The 22,320-nt window shown below is 42.1% G+C and overlaps 1 protein-coding gene across 1 annotated transcript in view; it reads left to right on the top strand.

Annotated features, from left to right (window-relative positions):
- The window catches only part of PTPRQ (protein tyrosine phosphatase receptor type Q), a 1,423,303-nt gene that overhangs the window by 766,043 nt on the left and 634,940 nt on the right, over positions 1-22,320 (top strand). Inside the window, exons 27-30 of the mRNA XM_069227528.1 lie at positions 13,026-13,133; positions 16,094-16,375; positions 20,462-20,743; positions 21,271-21,555. Coding sequence (XP_069083629.1) covers positions 13,026-13,133; positions 16,094-16,375; positions 20,462-20,743; positions 21,271-21,555 — 957 coding nt within the window. The remainder of the gene's footprint in view (positions 1-13,025; positions 13,134-16,093; positions 16,376-20,461; positions 20,744-21,270; positions 21,556-22,320) is intronic.

Here is a 22,320-nt window from a genome sequence, read left to right as displayed (position 1 = left end):
ATCATATTCATGTATTTTCGTTTACCACATCCTATCTTCTGAAATGTAATGTTTGTGTATAGTTTATGTAAAAGTGCTATTTTCACAATATTGAGCTATAAAGAGTAGGTCAGATGCCCCCGATCAATAATCTACTTATCAAGGGCTTTTGAACAATTGCTCTCCAAAGTAATACAGTAATGTTTTCAGTCATCTTGGAGTGATAGGTTATAAAGAAGATGATTACAACACCATAATGAGCCAGATATTGTACTTGTCACAAAAAGTGGCCGCTTATTGAACACCAACTTTTGCATGCAGTCATTTAGTTTGGAAACTTACAGATGTAATAAGAGGTTTGCAAAATAATCAGTAAAATGTAGTCAAAGAATGAACTATTTAATTAATAGTCCGTTGGCAGGTGGCAGATTGCATCTTTATCGAATACCTTCACAGGGATGGTGGCCCTGAGAAGGTTCTACCATTTTGTAAAACTTTAGTGTGAGCTAGCAGTGGTCCTGTGGGCTGCCACCAAGATTTCCAGTGGGCAAGGAGTGAAAAAAGGGATCCCTTCTCATTGCAAGTCAGTTACTAACCCAACTTGGGAGTCGGAAACTGGTCAGTGGTTCGGAAGCACAATTACGGTCAGAAAACATTGATATATAGGTTACTGATTGGCAGTTTAGAAGAAATCCCGCCTCAAACACACCTTCCAAATGATGAAATAATGTCTAAACCTATTTAGCAATTTACAAAAACGTTTCTGCATCACTAAATGGGTTTAGTAGATTAGAAAAAAGATTTTTACCGTTCACAAACCCTTAAGTGAATGAATCAAAGAAAACTTTGTACATCTACCCTTTAGTACTTCGTACTTTCTTGCTCTATCTATGATTTGTTTGTTATTATGAAAGTTAAAAATATCCATGTTCTAACTTGCAAATATTCTATAATCAAAAACTAGAAATAAATATGCATATGTATTACTTGAAATGATGCACTTCGACTAGACCCTGCATTCTGAATTACAGTTTTTCATTTAAACAGCATGAAAGTCCTTGTATATCATGATCTTAAGATACCATTAGCCTTAAGTCCAGGAGTTCCCATATGTTTAGGAGTTTCTTTTAGGTTTTTCCATCTTGTATGAGGTACAGTGGGGCTTCTGAACAATAGCAGGCCTACAGGCTTGCATTTTGCCCTCCAGTGTCATGCCATCTATGGTTTTGGATTAACCATTCTGCATCTCTTCAAAATCTTGTGACAGTCACACAGATACATCGGAAGACATTGTTTGGTTGATCCCCAGATGTATTAAGTGATCGTCTTTAGAATTGGTTTATTATGCAATAATCTGCTTATTTCATGAAAAACAAGCTGCCAGAATTCTTAAAAGGGTGGGGCATATGGCAAGCATCTGTAAAAGATTAACCCATTCCGTTGGACAAGGTAGATGGTTAATACTTTAAGACATTACCATTTATGTAACCTAGATGAAATACAGAAAATAAAAAATAGTGTCCTATGACCCTAATAAATAGATTATAGCGAACCGTTTAACATTATTCAATTTAGTACTCCATCAGCTCGCTTGGCATTCTAGATCAGCTATATTAGCTCAATTAAACATTTCATAAAATGTCAGTTTCCTACTAATAAAACTGATTTTAAACCGGGTTTAGAAAAGGAGATTTTTTTCTAGACACAGATTGGATTGCACTATGTTTAAGAAAAAAAAAAACAGCGATGAAGGTATTCAACAGAGGTATCTTTGAGCAGCTGAAACATATCTTGTACTTTGGAAAAATATAGGAGTATGCCACCCTGTAAAGCTGTGCAAACTGTGTGAGCCTGACGTTCTCCTATAGTTGTCAGTGAGAACTGCAAAAAATGAAAAGAAGAGCTGCTCACCTCGGATTTTAAAGTGGAATTGCAAGACTCTCCATATGTTAAAAGCTGGTCTTACTGTCTTAAAACAAACTGATATTGCTCCGAAGGATTTATCCTCTACTTTGATAGTCACATCGATATCTGTAATTGCTATAAAATCTGCAGATGTCATTACCTCAATTATGACGTGTTTAATATTTTTTGAAGTCAGTAATCTGGATAGAATGGTACAAGGCATGAAGTAAACAATAAAAGTGAACAGGGGCACCCTTGACAAGTGTCGCTTCTAATCTGTATTGTCATTCAGTCATTCCTTATCATTAAAATATTTGCTGTAGGTCTTGTATAAAGCTTGTGAGCAGTTTTAATAAACTAAACCCCGAATCCCATCTTCCTCATTTATGCTCATAGATACGGCCATTATATCCTATCAAAGGTTTTCTCAGCATTGAGCAGGATCATCGTCTTAGGCTTGCTCTGTACAGAGGTAACATTAAATAAAGTAACTGGAAATATGATCAGTGGTGCCTTTGCGAGGAACAAACCCATGCTGTCACTATGATTTTAAGTTGGCAGCAATCCTGCTCATACAAGTGGCAACAACATTCGAATAAATCTTGGTAACACTGCTAATTAACAAAATTGGTTGATGCAATCCAGCTCTTGCTGAATATTTGTCTTTTATCAAAATCTAACATTTTATTTGCTGGGATTCAAAAATTAGGCGCCTTATGCCAGATTTCCCCAAAAATAGGTTAATTGATCCTTCAGAACTTTCTAAAATTCTTCTTCCACCTCTTAACTTCCAGTAAGTCGTCAACAGCAGTTTTTATCTCTTAGTCTAAGAAAAAATCATCACTGACTCTTGCCTTGAGAAAGTTTTTATCTAAATAGATTTAAGGTTAAAAAAAAAGATGCCTGAAAACCGACCATCCTTAGTATGAAATTTCTGATAATACTCCTGTAAAACATTGACAATATCATCACCTCCAGTAAACTTGATTCTGTGAGCATGTTTGATACAGAAAACATTATTCCGTCTGATGGTTTCCCTAGGTTTCAAGGTTAGATACCCACAAATTGACTTGCTATAGTCATACATTTTTTGCTGGTTGGCTGGCAGGTTTCTTATAGTCGGCTGTCCAGGCCACGGTCTAGTGATGTCCTCTTGGACCTACGTTGGTTCCTTATTTTAGCTTCATTTTGCACGTTTCAGCTGCATTGTTTTTAGCATGGCTTTTTAGTCGTGACGTTTTACATACTTTGCTTGCTGTGGCCCCAACTCTGCATTTCCGCCTGACTTTTCATTACAGGGACCCTGGCATGAAAAGGCTGGCAGCAAGGAAATTCATGATAATGAAATCGGCACCCCCATTGCTGACCACGACTTCATCACTGCCAACTAGTCGGGATCTCTGGTGTTGTGGCAGTCCGACCACCAGTATCTCAATCTGGCGGGCGGACCGCCAGGGATGCAGTGGTTGGACCACTACAGCGGGTATGGCGGTCCTTTGTAACACCGCACTCATAATCAGGCCCTTAGTCTCCTACAGTCTGAATTTCTGTTATCCTTATTGGGGGTGGGCGAAGAATGCTGCTTCACTGGCAGAGTTCGCAGAGTTTCCCCACTCCGGGTGGAATTCTAAAAAACTTCTCAAAGTGACGCATAGTGCAGTTTTTTCTCTTGCACGGCTTGCCAACGTTGAGTTGGCAGGCGCAAGCAGGATAAATCACTAAGTTGGTGTTGGAAAATGGATTATTGGTAAGGGCAGGTAGGTACCTACACTTAGCAATAGGCCACTAATCTCCACTTAGGTCCAGTTAGGTCTCAGTAATTTAAACCCATCTCAACCCTTGGTAGCTTGGCGATGAGCGACAAGGCTTAACTTAGGAGACAGAGTGTAAAGCATTGAAATATCACAAAACAGTAATTAAATATTCACAGGAAACAGTTTAAAAATCCAAAACCAATTTATAAAAATATATTATATTTTTATCTTTAAAATGACACAAAAACTAATAAAATCGAATAAGGGGAACCAGAGATATGAATTTTTAAAGAATTATAATTTTTTTAGCGCCTAGAAACAAAAAGCGGCAATCGGGTCATCTGGTTGCACCTCGACCGGGGCAAAGTCAAAGTTTAAGGCCGACCGCGATGGAGCCCGGCTCGGCTACAGGCCGCGGGAGGCCTCGGTCAAAAGTTTACCTTCGCACTTAGTCGTTTTTCTGAAGATTTTCTTCAGCGGGAAGAACCTGTCAGTCCAGTCCAACCTCCTGGAGCCCTTCTCCGGATACGCGTCGCGGGAATCCTCGCTGGAGATTTTTACCTTCGGACTTAGTCATTTTTTCGAGGTGAAAATCCTTTGACCGGGGTAAACCTGGATCTTGATCCGACGTCTCTGGAGCCCTCCTCGGATACGCTGGCTGGGAGGTCCCGGTCAACCTTGTACGTTCAGACTTAGAGGGTCATTCTGACCCTGGCGGCCGGTGGCCGCCAGGGCCACCGACCACGGGAGCACCGCCAACAGGCTGGCGGTGCTCCAACGAGCATTCTGACCGCGGCGGTTCAGCCGCGGTCAGAAGCGGAAAGTCAGCGGTCTCCCGCTGACTTTCCGCTGCTCGTGTGAATCCTCCATGGCTGCGGAGCGCGCTCCGCAGCCATGAGGATTCTGACCCCCCCTACCCCCATCCTGTTCATGGCGGGAAAGCCGCCATGAACAGGATGGCGGTAGGGGGGGGTCGCGGGGCCCCTGGGGGCCCCTGCCGTGCAGGGGCCCCCTTAAGAGGGCCCCGCAAAGTATTTCAGTGTCTGCCTTGCACACACTGAAATACGCGACGGGTGCCACTGCACCCGTCGCACCTTCCCACTCCGCCGGCTCGATTACGAGCCGGCATCCTCGTGGGAAGGTCGTTTTCCCCTGGGCTGGCGGGCGGTTTTTCAGCAACCGCCCGCCAGCCCAGGGGAAAACTTGTAATACCCGCCGCGGTCTTTTGACCGCGGCGCGGTATTTTGGAGGGTGGCATCCTGGCGGGCGGCCTCCGCCGCCCGCCAGGGTCATAATGAGGCCCTTAGTCTCTTTTTTGGAGATTTTTCTTCACCCGGACGAACCTGCAAATTAGGCCGGGTCGCGGTTGAGGCAAGCCGGCTAGAGTTGCCGCGACGGGTCGGTCCCTCTATAGAGCTTTTTTTCAAAAGTTCTCAAAACTTCTCTAAACTTCAGGGAATTCTCCCAGATGTTCTTTTAAGGTTCTTTGGGGGTCCACAGCTCACCCCAAGGGTCCAAAAGCTCTGAGATGATCCTTGGGGGTGCGGACTACAACTCCCAGAATGCACCTGGTGTAAACTCCTTTTTGGCCACTGGGCAGTGGTCAGCTGGTTGACTTCTTCAGGAGTTGGGGCAGGGGACTCTGGTTAGCAATTTTTCACCTGTAGCAAACAGGGAGTCCCTCCTTGAACCAGTTGAAGTCAGGCAAAGTCCTTCTTGTGGTGAAGCCCAAGTGTGCAGCTGGTGCAGTCCTTCTGAGTGCAGGTTCCAGGTGCAGGCCAGGGGTCCAGCAGGGCAGTCCTTCTTCTCCTTTGGTTTTTCCTTGTTGGAATCTGATGGGGATCTGAGGTGTGGGTGCAGGTCTGCCAGTTTTATCCTTGCTCCTGGGTAAAAAACAGGGGGGTCCTGATTCTCCAATCGGGTGCAGGGTCCTTCCCCCTGTGATGACTACTTCCTGGGAAGTGTGGCAAAAATCAAACCCAGGAGGCAACATTCTTCAAAAATCCATCATGGCTGAATCTGATTTTTGGAGGTTACATCTGGCTGAGCCCACCCACTGGTGTGGCTAAAATTCATAAACACACCCCTCTCCTGCCCTCTCCTAATCTAATCAAGGGGGCACCTAGTTGTCTGGGGTTGCAGGATGTGGGGGTGTTGCTGGGTTGCTCCAAATGTCCTTCTCTGCCTTTGAAGACCAGTTTGGCAGCCCTCCCCCTTCCTGCCTCACCATCTGCTGAGGGTAAATTCCCTCGCACAGGCACGTCTCTTTGTGTGAAGCCAGGCCACTTCACACCTCACCAAGGTAGCCTGGCCAGGCTGCCAGAGGCTGGCCAATCAGGGCACAGCAGCAAAAACAATGCAGGGCTGAAATTGGCAACTTTTCAGGTAAAGTTTAAAACTCTTTTCCTGAACAAGTTATATTAAACCCAACAACTGGAAATTGTGGGATTTATTATAACAATTAAGTTGATACCAAACTCTTTGTATCTGTCATTTAAGGGGACTTTAAAAATTAAAATTAAGTCTCCCCATTCTAGCCTATGAAGGCCATTTACTACCATGAGGGAAAAACGAATTTGGCTGGGTCAGGGCTTATACAACTACTTTTATAAGGTTCCTGCTTGTAGTTACATGGTACCCAGCCCTAGGGGCACATAGGGCACACCTTAGGGGTGACTTGTATGTAAAAATAAGGTAGTTTAAGACTTTGGAACTACTTTTAATTCCAAAGTCGAATTTGCATATAACTTTAATTTAAAAGCAGCCAGCAAGTAGGCCTGCCTTTAAAATGACACTGGGCACCTCAGCAGTGCGCCTATGGGTGCACTACCTATGCTGTGGTCCCTAAACCTACATGCCCTACCATATACTAGGGACTTATAGGTAGGTTAATTTAGCCAATTATAATTTGCCTAATTTGCATATCCATTTTACACAGAGCACTGGTTCTGGGACTGGTAAGCAGTACCCAGGGCACAGCCAAGAGTCAGTAACCACCAGTACCTGTCCAAAAAAGTGTGGGGGTGACCAGGGCAAAAAGGAGGACTTTCCTACAGTTGGTGAGCGTGAGAGAGACTTCTGAACACAAGTGGTCACAGTAGGTCACTACCACTCGCAGTGAGAAAGCTGCTGCTCGCATAGAGAAAGCTGCCGCTCGAGTAGAAAATCTATTCGAGCAGCAGAAAGAAGTTTGTGCTCTCTGGCGCGCAGCGTAATGCAGTTCGCCCTGATGCAAAAATCAACACAAACAGCACAACTTACCCAAACTCCACCGCTTGCGGAATTCCACGTAGCATGGTAGAGTTTTTTTTTTGCACTTTGCGGAGAACTCTATGAACTTCGTTCATCCCTAGTCCTTATATGCCATCCTGTTATTCTAGTAGGAAAGTATAACACAGTTGCAGACATATTGCGCTTTTTGATGGTTGTTTATTAAGAATTAGATGTTGATATTGCTGTTTAATTTCCATTTTCTTTATTGATTGAGTAGCTTATCAGGACTCCTCTAATCGGAAGCATCCCAAACTATATGGGAAGCAGCTGAGCATTTAATGTAAGACATAAAATTGATGACCAATCCTTGCCTCACATGAAAGTAATCTAAATCTAACAATTGAGCTCAATTAAATGTCTATCTGTTGCTAGGTCTCTTCAGATTATGAGTCCTATCTACCATTAAAAGGGTTTTTCATATCAGATGTAACTTTAGGAATTCCGACTCTACAATAAATTCCTTTTCTGCTAAGAAATAATCTGCATCTGAGTATTTTATAAGGGTACCTGAATAGCAGATATAACCTGGATCACTCGCTGATTTAACACCCCAGAATAGAATATTTTATTCAACACTTCCAGTGATAACTAATGTTTTGTGCAGGTTGAAGTACTTTTATCCATTGAGAAAATAAACACCCCACAGATGGTGTGTGGGTTGTCCCAAACCCCCATCTCAGTTGCTAGATAGTTAAACATGCTTGTACCGTGTATGGTAGGGCTGTATATTGTACAATGTGTAAGAATTACAATTGTATACTGTATTTGAGCAATTGCCCATCTTCTTTTAGCCATGGGTGGATGGTGGGCTAGTACAGCAACTCCTCATATAAACACTCTCTGAGATGTATCAACTAAAGTGTAATAATTAACCAGCTCTAAGATCCTTCCATCTTTATAACCTATTTGTGTTTCTTGTAAGCAGGTTGCATCTATCTTGAAAGCCCTTCATTCCTCTAGACCATTTTATTTTGCTGGGATTGTTTCAATTTCTAATGTTCCCTGTTAATTTTTCAGCTCAGACGTATGAATCCTGAGTTTAACTTTGGGAACACAGAAAGAATGTTTCTGAGTGCTGCTTAAGTTTAAGACATGCACATTTTCATCACTTTTTAATGCGCATTCCTATGCACCTTCCCACATACCACCAAGCACTTCACCGCTTCCACCCCCACTCCTAATGCCAAACCTACTCCCAAACCCCTTGTTCCAACACCGGGAAATAGCCGCACTCCTAGAACGCTTGCTTTATGAGCCCACCACCACAGTCAGAAAAAAAAGGTGGTTACAAGTCGTACTAAGTCCTAAAATCATAATGTGGTATTGCAACAAAGAAGAATATTTTAGTGCTGCATCAGAGGTGACACAGTGCATCCATGTGTTATTGAGTTTTTACTACCAAAGTGAAAAGTGAGTACAACCATATTACAGGCCTGTTAGTTTCATCGGCTCAGGAAAATATACTTGAGCACCAGTTGCTTTAATATGTTGGATTTGTTGGTTCAAGCACCATCTTCTTTCCACTGTTGCATTTAAAAAAATCAGGCTTGATGAAAAATGTGTGACTCTCAACTCGAGTGGCGGGACAAGCTTTTTATACAATAGCTGCTGGAGTAAAACCTTTGTAATGTAATTCAGGATCACTCCTGGCTACACTTGTGTCCTTATTTATACATGCATCGTCAGTTTAGCAGTCAGTGGAAATGTGAGGGCACGTTGAATGTGGTGGACACAGTACCATTTGTTCATGTCAGGGAAGGTGATCTGAAATAAATTAACACTACATGTAGCCCAGACACTTCTCATGTCCTCTACTTGCTGTGACACGTTTGAGTGTCACACCTGTTATCATAGTGCATTCCTCGACTTCTTTGTGCCTTACAGCCATTATTGTGAAGCTCTTAGTGACTTTTTAAACTGAGTCCTGAATTGTTGTAGAGGCTGCAGTGAAAAGTTAACTCCCTCTTTGTGTCTGTTCATTGAGTGACATAAATTACTAAATTGAGTTTAAAATGGCTGCCCATTCCCAGCCCCAAAGGATGAACATGTATCTTTGCTGACCCGGAATAGATAAGAAATGTTATCACTAAGTAGAATACATTGTGCCTTGAGTGGTCCCACTTGACAGACTTAGGAGACTTCTCAAGTCTTCTGTGGCCCTTCATCCAAATCATTATGTGAAATTTCACAAGACTAAATTGTACTTTCTGCATCCTCTCGATCATCAGTGCCCAAACTTTCAGTTGTTTTACTCTGAAGTTTATTGAGCTGATATGTCTGACCCTCCAAACAAACTGATGTGGGTTGTCAGGATCTTGTATTACTGCCACTCCTTCAAGATGTCCATTGTATTGAGTTTTCACAGTAACATTTAGTTTCCTACATTTTCCTCCACTGTAGATGATACCATGATGGCGGGGGGTGGGGTGTTCACAGTGGGTAGTCGAACATTACCATGTTGTTTTTTTCTACAACTATATAAGTGGTGGCAGGGAAAATGGAAAAGACTTGTACTGGCAGCTCTGTAATTGATTTGGTGCAACAAGAATGTACATGTTCCATATTGTACTTCAATAAAGTTGCTTGACCCCCATTGCTCCCCTTTGTTGGCTTGTCCATCCTTTCTGTTGGAGTTGTTAGGCCCCTGACCGTTCTTACTGAGCTTTAACAAATTCATTAGTACTCACATTTTTGCAGTAGTAATTAATTCTTCTCCTTGCAACTCTCTGGTTATCAGCACCATCGTTGCACATGAGGAGATCCATTCTGCTAAATGGTGAGTCTACTAGCAAGCGCAGGATGAGATCTGCATTTGGAGACATCTTCCGAGGGTTGGTCAGTGTTTCTGATTCCACATCTGTTGGAGTAGGACGCTCCTTGTCCCTGGATGCAGGTCATGATTCACAATGTACATAGCTTCTCAATATGCATGCATTCTCTGTAAGGAAATCTGATTGTTCTCTGTAAGTTTCATTATTCTCTATGCCATTTTTATGGGGGGGGGCATAAACTAATTTAGCAATGCGCTTGAATGGGTGACCACCATCAAAGCAATCAGAAACCATGGAGACTGTTGAGGAAAGTCTGGTTGCTGCCACATCATTCTTCCTTCTGAGTTGCTTGGTGGCCTTCAGTGCCTTTAGAGCAGCCTGTGCTGCCCAGAGTGAGTGTGGCAACATCTTCCACCATGAACACGTGTTACCTGCAGGGAGAAGAGCAGAGAACTGCCATGAGCAGGTTCTTTGGGAGATATGACATCAAAAATGCAACTACAGAAGCCAGACAACCTGGACACAAGATTTTGAAAGCATAGTCTATCTTAGCTTGCCTGTTCATGGAAATATAAATGTGAGGGAGTCACAAGCTCTGTATTCACAGAACAGAAGGTTCAGGGTTCATCTTCTATAGCTAACCTCACTTTGCTCCCCATTCGGCTACATAAAGAAAGAGATAAAGCAAAGTCATGCTTAGGCAAACCTGGATTATCAATTGGTAGGTAGGCTGAGCTCAAGTTTTAAAGGCGATAATATTGGATGCAAGTCAGAGCACATTGAATTCGAAGCTTCTTGCAATGAAAAAATGTGTCATCTAGACAAAACACTAGTTTATTGCTGCTTCAAATAAATCATGCAGGCTCCTACTACGATAACGCGGGGTTAGTTGTTGCATATGATATTAAGGTGACTGTGTTACAATAAGGTGCTATTCTAAGGGTTTGGTAAAGTTTGTGGTGGTAGCAAAACTCCTCAAAAATGACTTGGGCTTTTTAATGAGTGGCCCATAAAATGGGCCCATGTTTCCTTATTGATACCGCTGGTACTAGTGAATCCAGTGGAGGGGAAGATCCATCCGTTTATATGTTGGTCACTGAGGGCCCACTAAGAAACAAGGCATTACCTGGGGAATCAGTAATTTCAGTACCGATTCCCCCAGTAATTCCCATACTTCTGCTGAGTTTCACACTGAAATGCTAGCTGCTTTTGGCAGCCGATATTTTCATATGAAGGGAGAGATATCCACGATATTCCCACAGAGCTCATATTTACATCAGGACCAGTAACGGATGCTACCAGCCCCATTAGATAAAGGTCCATTTGCCAATGGAAGTTCTAAGGCTCTGGGATTGGAGCTAAATTTCCTCTTGCCTTAGCCATATTTCTGGATCAAAGTTCTCTCAAGATAGACTATGCCACAGAGGGTGTCTAGAAAGTCGAAAGTCACGTTGCTAGAAGGAACATATAATCAAGATTTGTGAAACAATTCTTCCATTTGGAGTTACAGCAGGCTGGAAAAGATGTATTATCATTGGATCGCACAAGCGGTTGCTACTAGCACTTTTTCTGACTCTGTAGGAAGGCATTGGGGAAAACACAGGTACACATTTGTTTCTTACAGAATTTTGATATTATTGGTGTGAATTATCAGCGTGACATTGCCTAGATTCTTTTTCAGAGACGGCTAAATTGCTCATGAATAGACGTCTGGACATTGTAATGATTTATTTGACTTATCCAGTGCTCATAGATTTTAGTCATAATAACGTCTATGTGTCATTTAAACTGATTTAATGTTGGGTGGATATGGTAAATAGGTATGAAGGGCCTGGTGTATCAAAGGGTCATACCCATTCTGTTTCTGTAAGCAAATGCGTAAGGGCCTAAATTCAGTGGAGAATCCACAAGTGGCTATTGATACACTGCAGGGATAGCATGATGGAGAAAATTCCATCTATGTAACCACATAAACATACAATCTATAAGCATTTAATTAAAATGAGGTAAATGAAAGTTGACCATGCAAAGAAAAAGTAGCGCACGCTCAGGGTTATACGCACTGTTTGCAACCAAGAGACAACTTCCTGCCTTCTGTTTTGCAGGTGATTGTCAAATAGTTAGAACACTAAAGTGTCCATGATTTTAGAACAAGCATTTGCAATGCAATGGTTCTCGCGTTTGCGCGAGTTAGAGCTATTTGCGTTGAAAATTACTAACTGTACTTTTTTTGCCACACAAACTGAAAATAAAAAGTAAAGCAGTTGACATAAGCAAGCAGATTAAAGAAAAAAAATGCAGTGCGATCGCACCATGTAAAATGCAGATAAAGTAGTCCAGACCCCAGGCTGAAAACATCGAGCCTCGGATGTTTGTAGTAGTTTACCGGTGCTGTGAAGGTGGGCTGAACACCGGAAAAGGCATGAGGAATGCATGCCTTTCACAAATGCAAGCGGATTTTAAAAGGCAAGCCTACGAAACAATGTGAGTGACTGACGTGCCATGGGTGTGGTTTGTAGCCCAAGGAGAGATTACAGAATGGACAGAGCGCTTTGCGCTCGCCCATAAAAACAGCCAGTATGCCTACACCTGTGTGTCTCACCTGACGTTTAGGAGCTTTTGCATTTCCCTGATGATAGAGAGTGAGTTGCATTTTCTGGCTCCTGTGTCCTTTAATGGATGGTGGTTAGATTAATCAGCTGCACACTTAGTAATCACTGTTTTTGTGTAAATTGTAGCTGACTAAGAACTCACTTCTACTTTTTGAGTTCTGTCACCTCAGATACACACAGACCCATTCTTCATAAACAGTTTTCCAAAACCAGTATTTCTCACATGCGTCCCATGACGGCACACTGTTCCCACATCTATGCTCAGTTTAAACTTCATTACTTGAAGTGTAGTGCATTCAGCTGAGTCCGTGACTACCCAAATATGTTTCTTTTATGTTTCTGCTTTGTTTTGTAGTGCATGTCCTTAGCTTCTCAAATAAATATTTAGTCTATATGTGCGTGGAACATCCGATAAATTAGGCACACTTTGTATACCGATATGTGCACTATACCTTTCTACATCGTCTTTACTCCGGCATGGGTAAAGGTCTATTCACCTCTTTTTACATGACGCACATGCTTGCAACGAGTGTTCAAGTGGAATTTATGGCAGCTTCTTGTCAATAATATTACATCAAAATGTACATCAACATGTATGAAAGGAGCGTTTCCTCTCCACGTAAACTCACTCAAATGATTGAGAGGTGAAAGTTGTGCAGATGAAATGTGAAAACTTTACTAACAGCCCGGCCATTGTTCATTGTTTGTCCGATTACGTTTTGTTCTCCTAGATTTAAAGAAATACACAGATTACAAAATGCGAGTGGCTGCATCTACAACTGCAGGAGAAAGTTCTTTGTCGGAGGAAAACGATATTTTTGTGAGGACTCTTGAAGATGGTATGTACATCATTCACCACATTTTCAGTACAGGTGTTCATTTGTTAAAGCAGGCAGTCACAGATAGCATGCATTAATCCTGTCATAGTGTTGTTAATCCACAACAAGGCAGTTCAGTTGCTGGCCAGCCGTCTGATGTATCCTTGATTGTGGTGATGTACACCGTCATCTTGCAGACTGTGCTAAGCGACCTGTGGATCACGCGTTTCATAACTAGGGAACTAACAGTAAAGTTTCGCAAGCAAGCTCACATGTATGTTATTACCTAGGACACATTGCTTCAAGGCGCTCCAGAAGCAGCATGGGGCTAAATAGCAACAGGTGAGAACATGGCTAGAGTCATCCATCTCTGCTCTAGCAATTAGAAACATGCAGATAGACATACCACGAGTAGAAAGCATGACATTTTAGGAGGAGACTATTTAACATGTCTGCAGGCACACAAGTTTAATGAGTTTGTATCTCACTAAACGTTATCATTTTAAGCTCAGGTTTTGTTCGTTAATGAGCTTCTAGCAGCACGTTGTGTGAGGTACAAGGTGTATATCAAAAAAGAAATGACGGGTGTCAGTTCGGGCCTGCATTGTCTGAGGCTGAGGGCATTGTGAATGTTGAGATGAGGAGTGTTTTAAAGGCGGATCTCAAACAGCAATACATCTGTCCCTCAGAATTATGAGGTGGGTAATGTTCAGATCAGACCGACCATAAGGATTGGCAGTTCAGGAGATTTTTGGGGTAGATCCTTTTTAGTCGGTAATTTGACAAGCTGCTCTCGAGGGACTTGCTATAGTCACGGTGAACGTTGACAAGGAGGTCTACTTCCCTGAAGTAATTCTCTTCAGATGTAAACAGTATTTTATTTTGAGGAGCTTTAACTAGTCGAAAAATAATTTTACTGCCACTCCAACCTGAATGTTGAAGTCACGTGCTCTTTCCAGGTGACCCCTAAGTATCTCACCCTTCACTTGATGGCAGCGTTTTTGCCTATCATGGTAATGGGCTGATTGGTTTATCTTCTCGAGAACATATAGAGGGTGTATTACTAGGATTTCAGTTTAGAGCCTTGACGTCACATCCAGCATACAGTAGCCTTAAGGCCTTAGTAAAGAAAAGGCAATTAGTCTTATTTCCCTTTGACTCAAAGGTGTGTTGAGCACAGATGTAGAATAGGAGGTGAATACAGCAGCATGGGTCTAGTTTGGCCTGACACAGATGTTGAAGAGGGTGGGGATAGATATGAGCCTTGAGTGACTGCAACTGACAGATTGGAAGGAGGAAATAGGAAGACATATTTATTCTATGTGAGACAAGGTTCTGAAATTATGCCTACTGCATGTAAAAATGCTGTTGTGTTTCACCATATCAAAGAGGCTGGAGGTGTCGATACAAATGTGCATGCTGACAGCATCTAGGTTTGCTACTACTAGCAGATCACACAGTGCTGTGATTATTATTGTATTGAGTGTGTGTTCTGGCCCGAATGGACTGATGAGTATCCAGGAGAATGTAGAAAGTAATATGTGACTGAAGTTTGCAATGACTAGTTTTGCCACACTTTTCTGAATTTCATTTAATCGATAAGATGAGAAGGTGTTTGCTAGGTTCTAGTGGGCACAGAAAGGCTTTCTTTGAGCAGGGTGTGATCATTCAGTGGGTTTGAACATTGGGGAACTCTACATGCAGATGATGGCTGTCGGGGACATATTTGATCTCTTTTTGGGCTGTGATGATTGTTGCTGACTCCTGATTCATTCCCGATTCATTGCATGACCTGAGGCCTACTAGTAGGAATCTGTCTATTCTATTTGGTTGACTGGAGTGAATGTGAAACTGTTGTGGCTGAGTTCAAGGAGTCTGGTGATAAAAGATGGAGGGGCTCTGTGTATGCTTGTTCAAACTATGGGCATTTTAGATTTTAGAACTTATTCAGCGACTGAGTGGGCAAGAGTACTGCAGAGATAATGCGATTGGCTTAATGAAGGAGAAAGGAGTCTTTGTATCTTCGAATGTGGTGGCCACCATATTTTCCCAGAAAAGTATCCTTTTTTGGCTTCACAGATACTTTGTTGGTACAGTGCTCAACCATAGTTTTGTGTCACAGCATGGCAGGTTGTTTCCTAATTGCAACATCTCTTTTGAGTTGGTTTGGTATGTAATAGAATCAAAAATGGTTTTGCAGTTTCTTTATACAAACTTGTAAAGGGGACAATTTTTTGTTGTATAGGTAGTTTTTTCTGTGATTGATCTGAAGAAAGTGTTCAGGGTGCCTCAAAATTGAGCTGGGTTGTCAAACAGCAATAATTTGACAACGATCTTAAAATTGGAGGAGAAAATAGTTGGCATAGCGTTTGTTTTGCTATTGGAGTATATATAGGGTTATGAAAGTTTTCTGAGAAAAACATGTTTTTTTATATAGCCAATGTTCAGTGGCAGTGTCATATAATGTGTTGAAAGTGTTTCCCGTGTCTGCCCTGTGAGTGAGTCCCATGATGTTTCTTACAGTATCGAAAACGTGTTGACACAAAAATAACACCCAGCTGAACAATTAGCGACTTTATAGTTATATTATTCAATGGTAGATTACTGATTCTTGTGCAGTAAATTGACGTTTTTGGTCAGTTTCCAATGATCAGCTGTCCATATTGCCGATGCCTTCAGTGTTGGAAACTGAATTAAAAAGCATGGATGGAATATTCCAAAAACAGCACACTGCGTCCATTTTAGAATGGTTCTTCCATGGATTGTCTCTACAAATTCATCCCTTATATAATAAGGTGGGGAGTTTGCCTATGCATATTTTATAAAATTCAAGAAACTACAATTTTCGTCTGCAGCTAATCAAGAGTTTGCATATCTTTCTTGGTTTCTTATTTTTTGGTTATATATTATAGAAATCCTTGGGAATATTCCTAAAGTTATGAAATGTAATTTTCAGTATTTTGTGAATTTCTACTTTTCAGAACCCGGCTCTCCTCCCCAGAATTTAATGCTGATAGGGATTACTGCAAGAAGCGTCAGTCTGGAATGGGCTGCCCCGAGCGAGCCGAATGGCATTGTCACTCATTATGAAGTGCTGTACAGGAACTCATCTGGCTTACACGCCGAGAATACTTCCGCAACGACCATGACCTTAAGATATCTGAAACCATATACACTGTACAACATTTCAGTCAGGGCCTATACAAGAATTGGGCATGGAAATCAATCAACGTCTGCATTGCCTGTAAGAACCCTAGAAACCGGTAGGTGATATTTTTATCGTACAGCATATACAACAATATCATTACTGTAAATAATAAGGTCAGGGCCGGCTCTAGGGCTGTGCGACCTGTGCCACAGCATCAGGTTCTGACTTCAGGCGCCATGATTGCAGCCATATTATGGTTTTAAAAGCACCTGCTGCGGCATTACTTGCCTCCAGCAATTTTCAGGCAATCATAAATATGTCAAGATAACTGGTGATTAATTTTCTGGCTGGCGAGAGATTGGCATTTTCTCCAGTGGAAGTTTTAAGGTAGTGCAGAGGGTTAAAATGCCTGCTTCAAAGAACGTGTACCATGCGGCTCACAAAGTGCACATAATGCAAATAGGTCAGCTGACTACTACTGTTGTCAGAGAGGTAATTTTATTACAGTTCATAAGTTAAAATCCGAATATAGAAGAGTATGCTATTAACTGTCATCAAAGAACTGCATGCGTACTGCAAGCTATAGATTAGAGTGTTATGATTTTTTCCCCAGTCTTTCATTATTCTAATGTTGCAAAAAGGGTTCATTTGAACGGAAATCAATTTTTATTATTACAGAGAACCCCCATCCGTGGTGTTACATTTAAATGCTGAGTTTGTTATTCTCCGGACCAAGCACTCTACAGTAGACAGCCTACCAGTATAGATGACATGTGACTCCTACACCTTGTAGTCCTGTGTCTCATGTAACATTTCTGATACATTGGTTTACACACCTATGATTGTTTGTCTCTGTGTAATGTGTGTGTATTGTAAAGTGCTCTGACACACTACACTGGTATGAGTGGTGCTATAAAACAAATTAATTACACCATAGAGAGATTGGTAATGGAGACTACAGGGACACTGTTAAAAGGTGGTAGTGATGGAATCCGGGGCAGAGGTGGTCATTGGTGGGCGCCAACAAACATTGTCACACAGGATGCCACCAGCGCTAAGGCCGGCCCTGAATAAGGTAGAAGATGTTCATTAGTACTGCTTGAGAAGTCTGATGTTAAGCATATATAACTTGAATGAGTTTATAAGACTATTTTTATAATATTTTTCAACAATTAATTGATATTAATATTTAAAAAATTTGTTAATAAATGTAACTTTCCGTTTATTTCGCATTTTTGTGATTTACTTGCTATAATTTCAGTACACTGTATTGTACAAGGTTTGAATGCCTTCATCTCTTATGAACATTTTCTTAGCGCACAGGTGTTTTTTCCTTCGTTCTACTGCATATTCGTAAACATGACAAGACTGTTTTGTACCAGGGATGCTCTTTGTTGGAGGCCACTAGATCTGTTAGATCAGTAGACGCAGTACATCCTTTGTGGCCGTGGTTCGCGACGGGCCCCGTCGGCACTTATTTGGGGGTGAGTGGACTCGCATACATGTTGCCACTCCCACAGGCAGCAGTCCCGACCTTCACGCTGGAAGCTGCCAGGATCAGCTGCCAGGATCAGCAGCCACTCGTTTGTCTCTCATTTCCTCAGCTGTCTCCTATGCTCCCTCTGTAAAAATGCGGGCAGCCCGTGCCGAGAACAACGTAGGCACGATAAAAGCAGCTTCACTCAAATAAGCAGGCAGCAAAGCGTTGCAACAGGGTAGTATTTAAAACCAGTTGTGCCAGCATGGTGACAAAGGCAGGCCAGGAGGCCGCTAAAGACGGGGTGCCCGCCCAAGTGCGCAGGGCAACTGGCCAACGCTTCACCTCACGACGGTCCCCGATGCACCACAAACATCACGCGCCTGAGCATTTAATTCTGTTTGGCTTGACCGTTTAATCTTCGACCAAATGGATGTTTACAGAGTCACCGTCCGAAGGCAGCTGCTCAGCTACAGCAGTTAGTCTCACCCAGCACTCGAACCAGGGGCGTAACACAAGCCCCTGCGGTGCAGGCCCACCCCAGGCAACGTAGTCTATGAATTAATGTGAGTTATGGACTCTCATGGGTCCTTGCAACATGCTCCTGGGGAATCCCGTCATCGTGGGGTTATATTACTGACTCGGAACATTTTGGACACGAAGTCCTAAAACCTTCAGCTTCCTGAAAACCTTTACGTTTTTTGTTAAATGTATCGTGTTTGGGATTTTAGAAATTGCAAAAAGATCCTAGACACCAGTGCGTTTCTAAAATAATAATCCGTGCATAGGGGTTCTGTTTTGGGATTATTTTACAGCATTTGCTGTGGGCGATTTTCTCTTTGTCAGTTATCTTTACAGAAGGGTATTTAATAATGTTTGTGGAGGGAGGGAAGGGAAAGGCTGATGAGTGCTGCCATGAAAAGAAACGACTCCCTTTTTAAAAGTGCCTACCTGCTCTTGATTAGACTCTGCTGTAAAACCCACTGCGGTGGGTTTTGTTTCGGAATTCTGCTTCCTTGTCAGTAGCTTTGATATAACAGCATGATGGGTTAAGGTGCCTGCTTCTGAGGCTTCTATGTCAATTGCTTGTCGATGAGTGAAATCTCAGCAGAGCCTACTCAGTCTTATGTTCTTTAAGCATTACTTAAAAATGCATGTAGATTCAGGTAACACTATATACTAGTAAAGGTTAGGAAGTGGGGTGGGAGAGGAGGTGGGAGGAAAGAATGTAAGTGCTTACGACTGGAGATGAAAAATGGAAATGAAAACAAAAGGATAGCGGAAAAAAGAGGGGAGGGAATTATTAGTACAGAAAGGAAGGTAGCGAGTCACTGTAGGGGGACATATTTTGAAGGAGAGAATATTTCCAGCTAGGGGAGGAGTAGAGAAAACATTTCCCCACAGGGATGCACACAGCACACAGGAGATGTTGGAGGGAAGGAACATGCAAATAGGATATACTGGAGATAGAGCAACAGGAGGGGCGAAACAGATACCCAGGACAGGAAGATGACGAGGGAGGGGGATAAAAAGGAATGGAGAGCGAGGGGGAAAAGTGTAGAGAGAAGAGAAGATGATGGGTGATTGAAAGGATGCACATGGTGTAATGACATTGTAAATGCTGGACTTGGAGAGGTGGGAAGAAAAGGGGGAGAGAAGTACCTGCAACAGAAAGTATGGAAAGGGGCAGGAAAAAAGGAGACAGAGAAAGGGGAAATGTAAAGTTGAGCACAAAGTACAGAAGAACTGTAATTAAAAACAACAACAAAATTCCAGAAAAAGAGTTAAAAGCGTACACGGCATCATCACCTTAACTTGGTCCCATGATTGTGCAGTACAGTATCCATATTAAGGACCGAGTGGCCAAGCCCACGGTGGAGGTTGGTGGTGGCATTCTTTGCAAAATTTTGGGCCCTGACATTCATTTCTTTATTGATTTTACAACTAAGCCTCTGAGCAGATGAGCCCACTCCTGTTCCATTTACCAGTCCTGTGATTAAAAGAATCAAACGCCAACATGTGATTGTGCTAGCTGTTGTGTAGGTGCCAAAGTCTCTAATATGCTGTGTAAGTTGTCTGTGGGACTGATTACTGTCAACTGTGAGCAGATACGCATCAGAAGAATGATTAGTTTATATTCATAAACGTTTATCCACAATACTGAATTCAATTTATATGGTGACTGCTCTCAATAGTTTTCCATGACAGTTTTGTTGTGAATTATTTCTTAGTTGGGATAATGGCAATATTGCAATGGGGAAATTATACAACACAAATAGGCCTTGCACGAAGTGAAACATATATGCTGAGGGATGGGGTAAAGTGTATCTCTCTCACTAATTCTTCCACAATTTTCTAAAGAAACCCGGATCCTCTTTGATGTTGCAGCACGTAGTGGAAACAAATAACTTTGGTTTATCTATTATATCTAGTATATTGGTAGGTGTGTCAATGTTATAAGCCGTGTTGGATGTGGGTAGAGAGGTACCTGTGCAAGTTGTATTAATATGAAATAGGAATATGTAATAAACATTGGCAGTGACTCTACATTAGTGAATTCTAGTTTGTCAATGGACAAAGCAAATGTATTTCACCTAGACAATGTACAACACTACAGGTGGATTACAATAGAGTTACTGACGTGACACTTACTGTTTACTCTAAATTCCTGTTTACATGAAATAGTAAGCCTTATTAACTGTGTGCCTTTTTTTGCTTTCCCAGCTCCAGGAAGTCCTCCCAATGATTTGTCATATAGACACATCAATTCCACTGAGCTGGAAGTGTCATGGCAGCCTCCTGTCCACGCCAATGGAGTCATTTTGTTCTACTCAGTTCGATACTGGAATCAGTCACATGTTCTGAACGTCACTAGCAACTATTCGTCAGTTGTGTTATCAGATCTTCGCAAGTTCTCACAGTACGCAGTGGATGTGTCGGCCAGCACCATCTATGGCAATGGAAACCAAATAAGCAGGGTGCTGAACATGACCACTCTTGAAGACGGTAAGGCAGGACAGCCTTTATGTCCATCCGCTGTTTTGTAAATACTAAATCATCAGCAACCATATCAGTAAACTACACATTGTGCAAACAATTAACCACTCAACTGCATGTCATGAAATGTGCCTCACCATCTGATTGTCGACCAAATCTTTTCCACATCTGTACAGATGCTGGACCCTGAAATGAATTTGCCAGAAATACAATATCTAGAATAATTGCTTGAAGTGAACACACTGCATGAAAAGGCCCTTAGCTGCGAGGGGGTAACACAAACCCCTTAAAACATCTGCATCATTAACCACACTTTGCTTCAGAAACTGGCAAAAAGAATCAACAGAAACAACAGGGAAATTTGATACCCCACAGACCGTTAAAAATCACTCTTTTCTGTAGTATCATTTGTGTAGGAATGTCATATAACCACAGCTGGAAAGATGCAGGGAAACGTGTTAGCGGCTCCATGGGTTTCTGTGCCTCATTCCATAGAAAAGTCACTAAATACTCTTTTTTCATTTTTATTTCTACAGCTCCTGATGACTCTCCTCATAACCTGTCCTACAGCAATCTAAGCTCCTCTTCAATTCGCCTGTTCTACTTTCCACCTTCCTATCCCAATGGCGTCATTCAGTACTTCACTATTTCGTGCCTGGGCACTGATGGTATTTCGCGCAGCGTAAACAGTAGTTACCTGTTTGTGGTCCTTAGTGGCCTCAGCAAGTACAGTGACTACATTGTTTCTGTCAGTGCCAGCACATCGGTTGGAACTGGACCTCAGACAAGTAAACCTCTCTTTGTAAGAACTGATGAAGATGGTAATGTTATGCTTTATTTTCCTTCTTTGCATGCTATTTCCTCTGAAGTTTCAAACTTGACATTCTTATATCTCAGTGAGTTTTTATGCTCACAACCTGGAATGCTATGTTGATATTTTGATGCAGATAAAACCAAGATCCTAAGTACAAAAGACAGAGGGGAATCTTTTAAACTTGTCAAATGGGCCGCCAAAATAAAAAAGTGTTGGAGCCCAGGCCTTCGCCATCCTGATGGTAGATTGTGTACAAAATCAAGAGTTCTTCACCCACGTGGTTATACAATTTTTGCAAAAGTGATCACACAAAATAAAATGCCAGGTGAGTAGTCATGGTATGGTGGCCTGCTAGGCATTGATTTTGCTTCACATAAGCAAACCCCAAAGGAGAGTTAGTTTCTGTAAGACGACGTAGCCCATACACGGTGAGAGTTTTCTCCCAAAGCGTGGGGGCGAATGCTGACTTTATTCTGCTTGGTGCTGCTGTGCCTTTTACAGTGGATCTGGGCAGGAAAAATCAACAGGAGAACACCAGACCTAAATAGACTGGTACTTCTCATGTGGGCAACTAGCTGCTTTGTTCACATAAATGTCCGCTTTAAAGCCCTTACACTTAAGCAGAAGTTTACAAAGAATGAGTGAATCATTGCCTGAGACTATTAATAATCTCCTTTTCCTTCCTGAATGTGATGACAACTAGTTAATTACAGACAACATGCTATCTGGAGAAGGCATCTAACAGCCTTTTACTAGTGACATTGAAGCAGGA

Source organism: Pleurodeles waltl, chromosome 4_1, assembly GCF_031143425.1.
Source record: "Pleurodeles waltl isolate 20211129_DDA chromosome 4_1, aPleWal1.hap1.20221129, whole genome shotgun sequence".
Lineage (NCBI taxonomy): Eukaryota > Metazoa > Chordata > Amphibia > Caudata > Salamandridae > Pleurodeles > Pleurodeles waltl.
The sequence above is the reverse complement of the archived record's forward strand: the minus strand, read 5'-3'. Positions and strand labels throughout refer to the sequence as shown.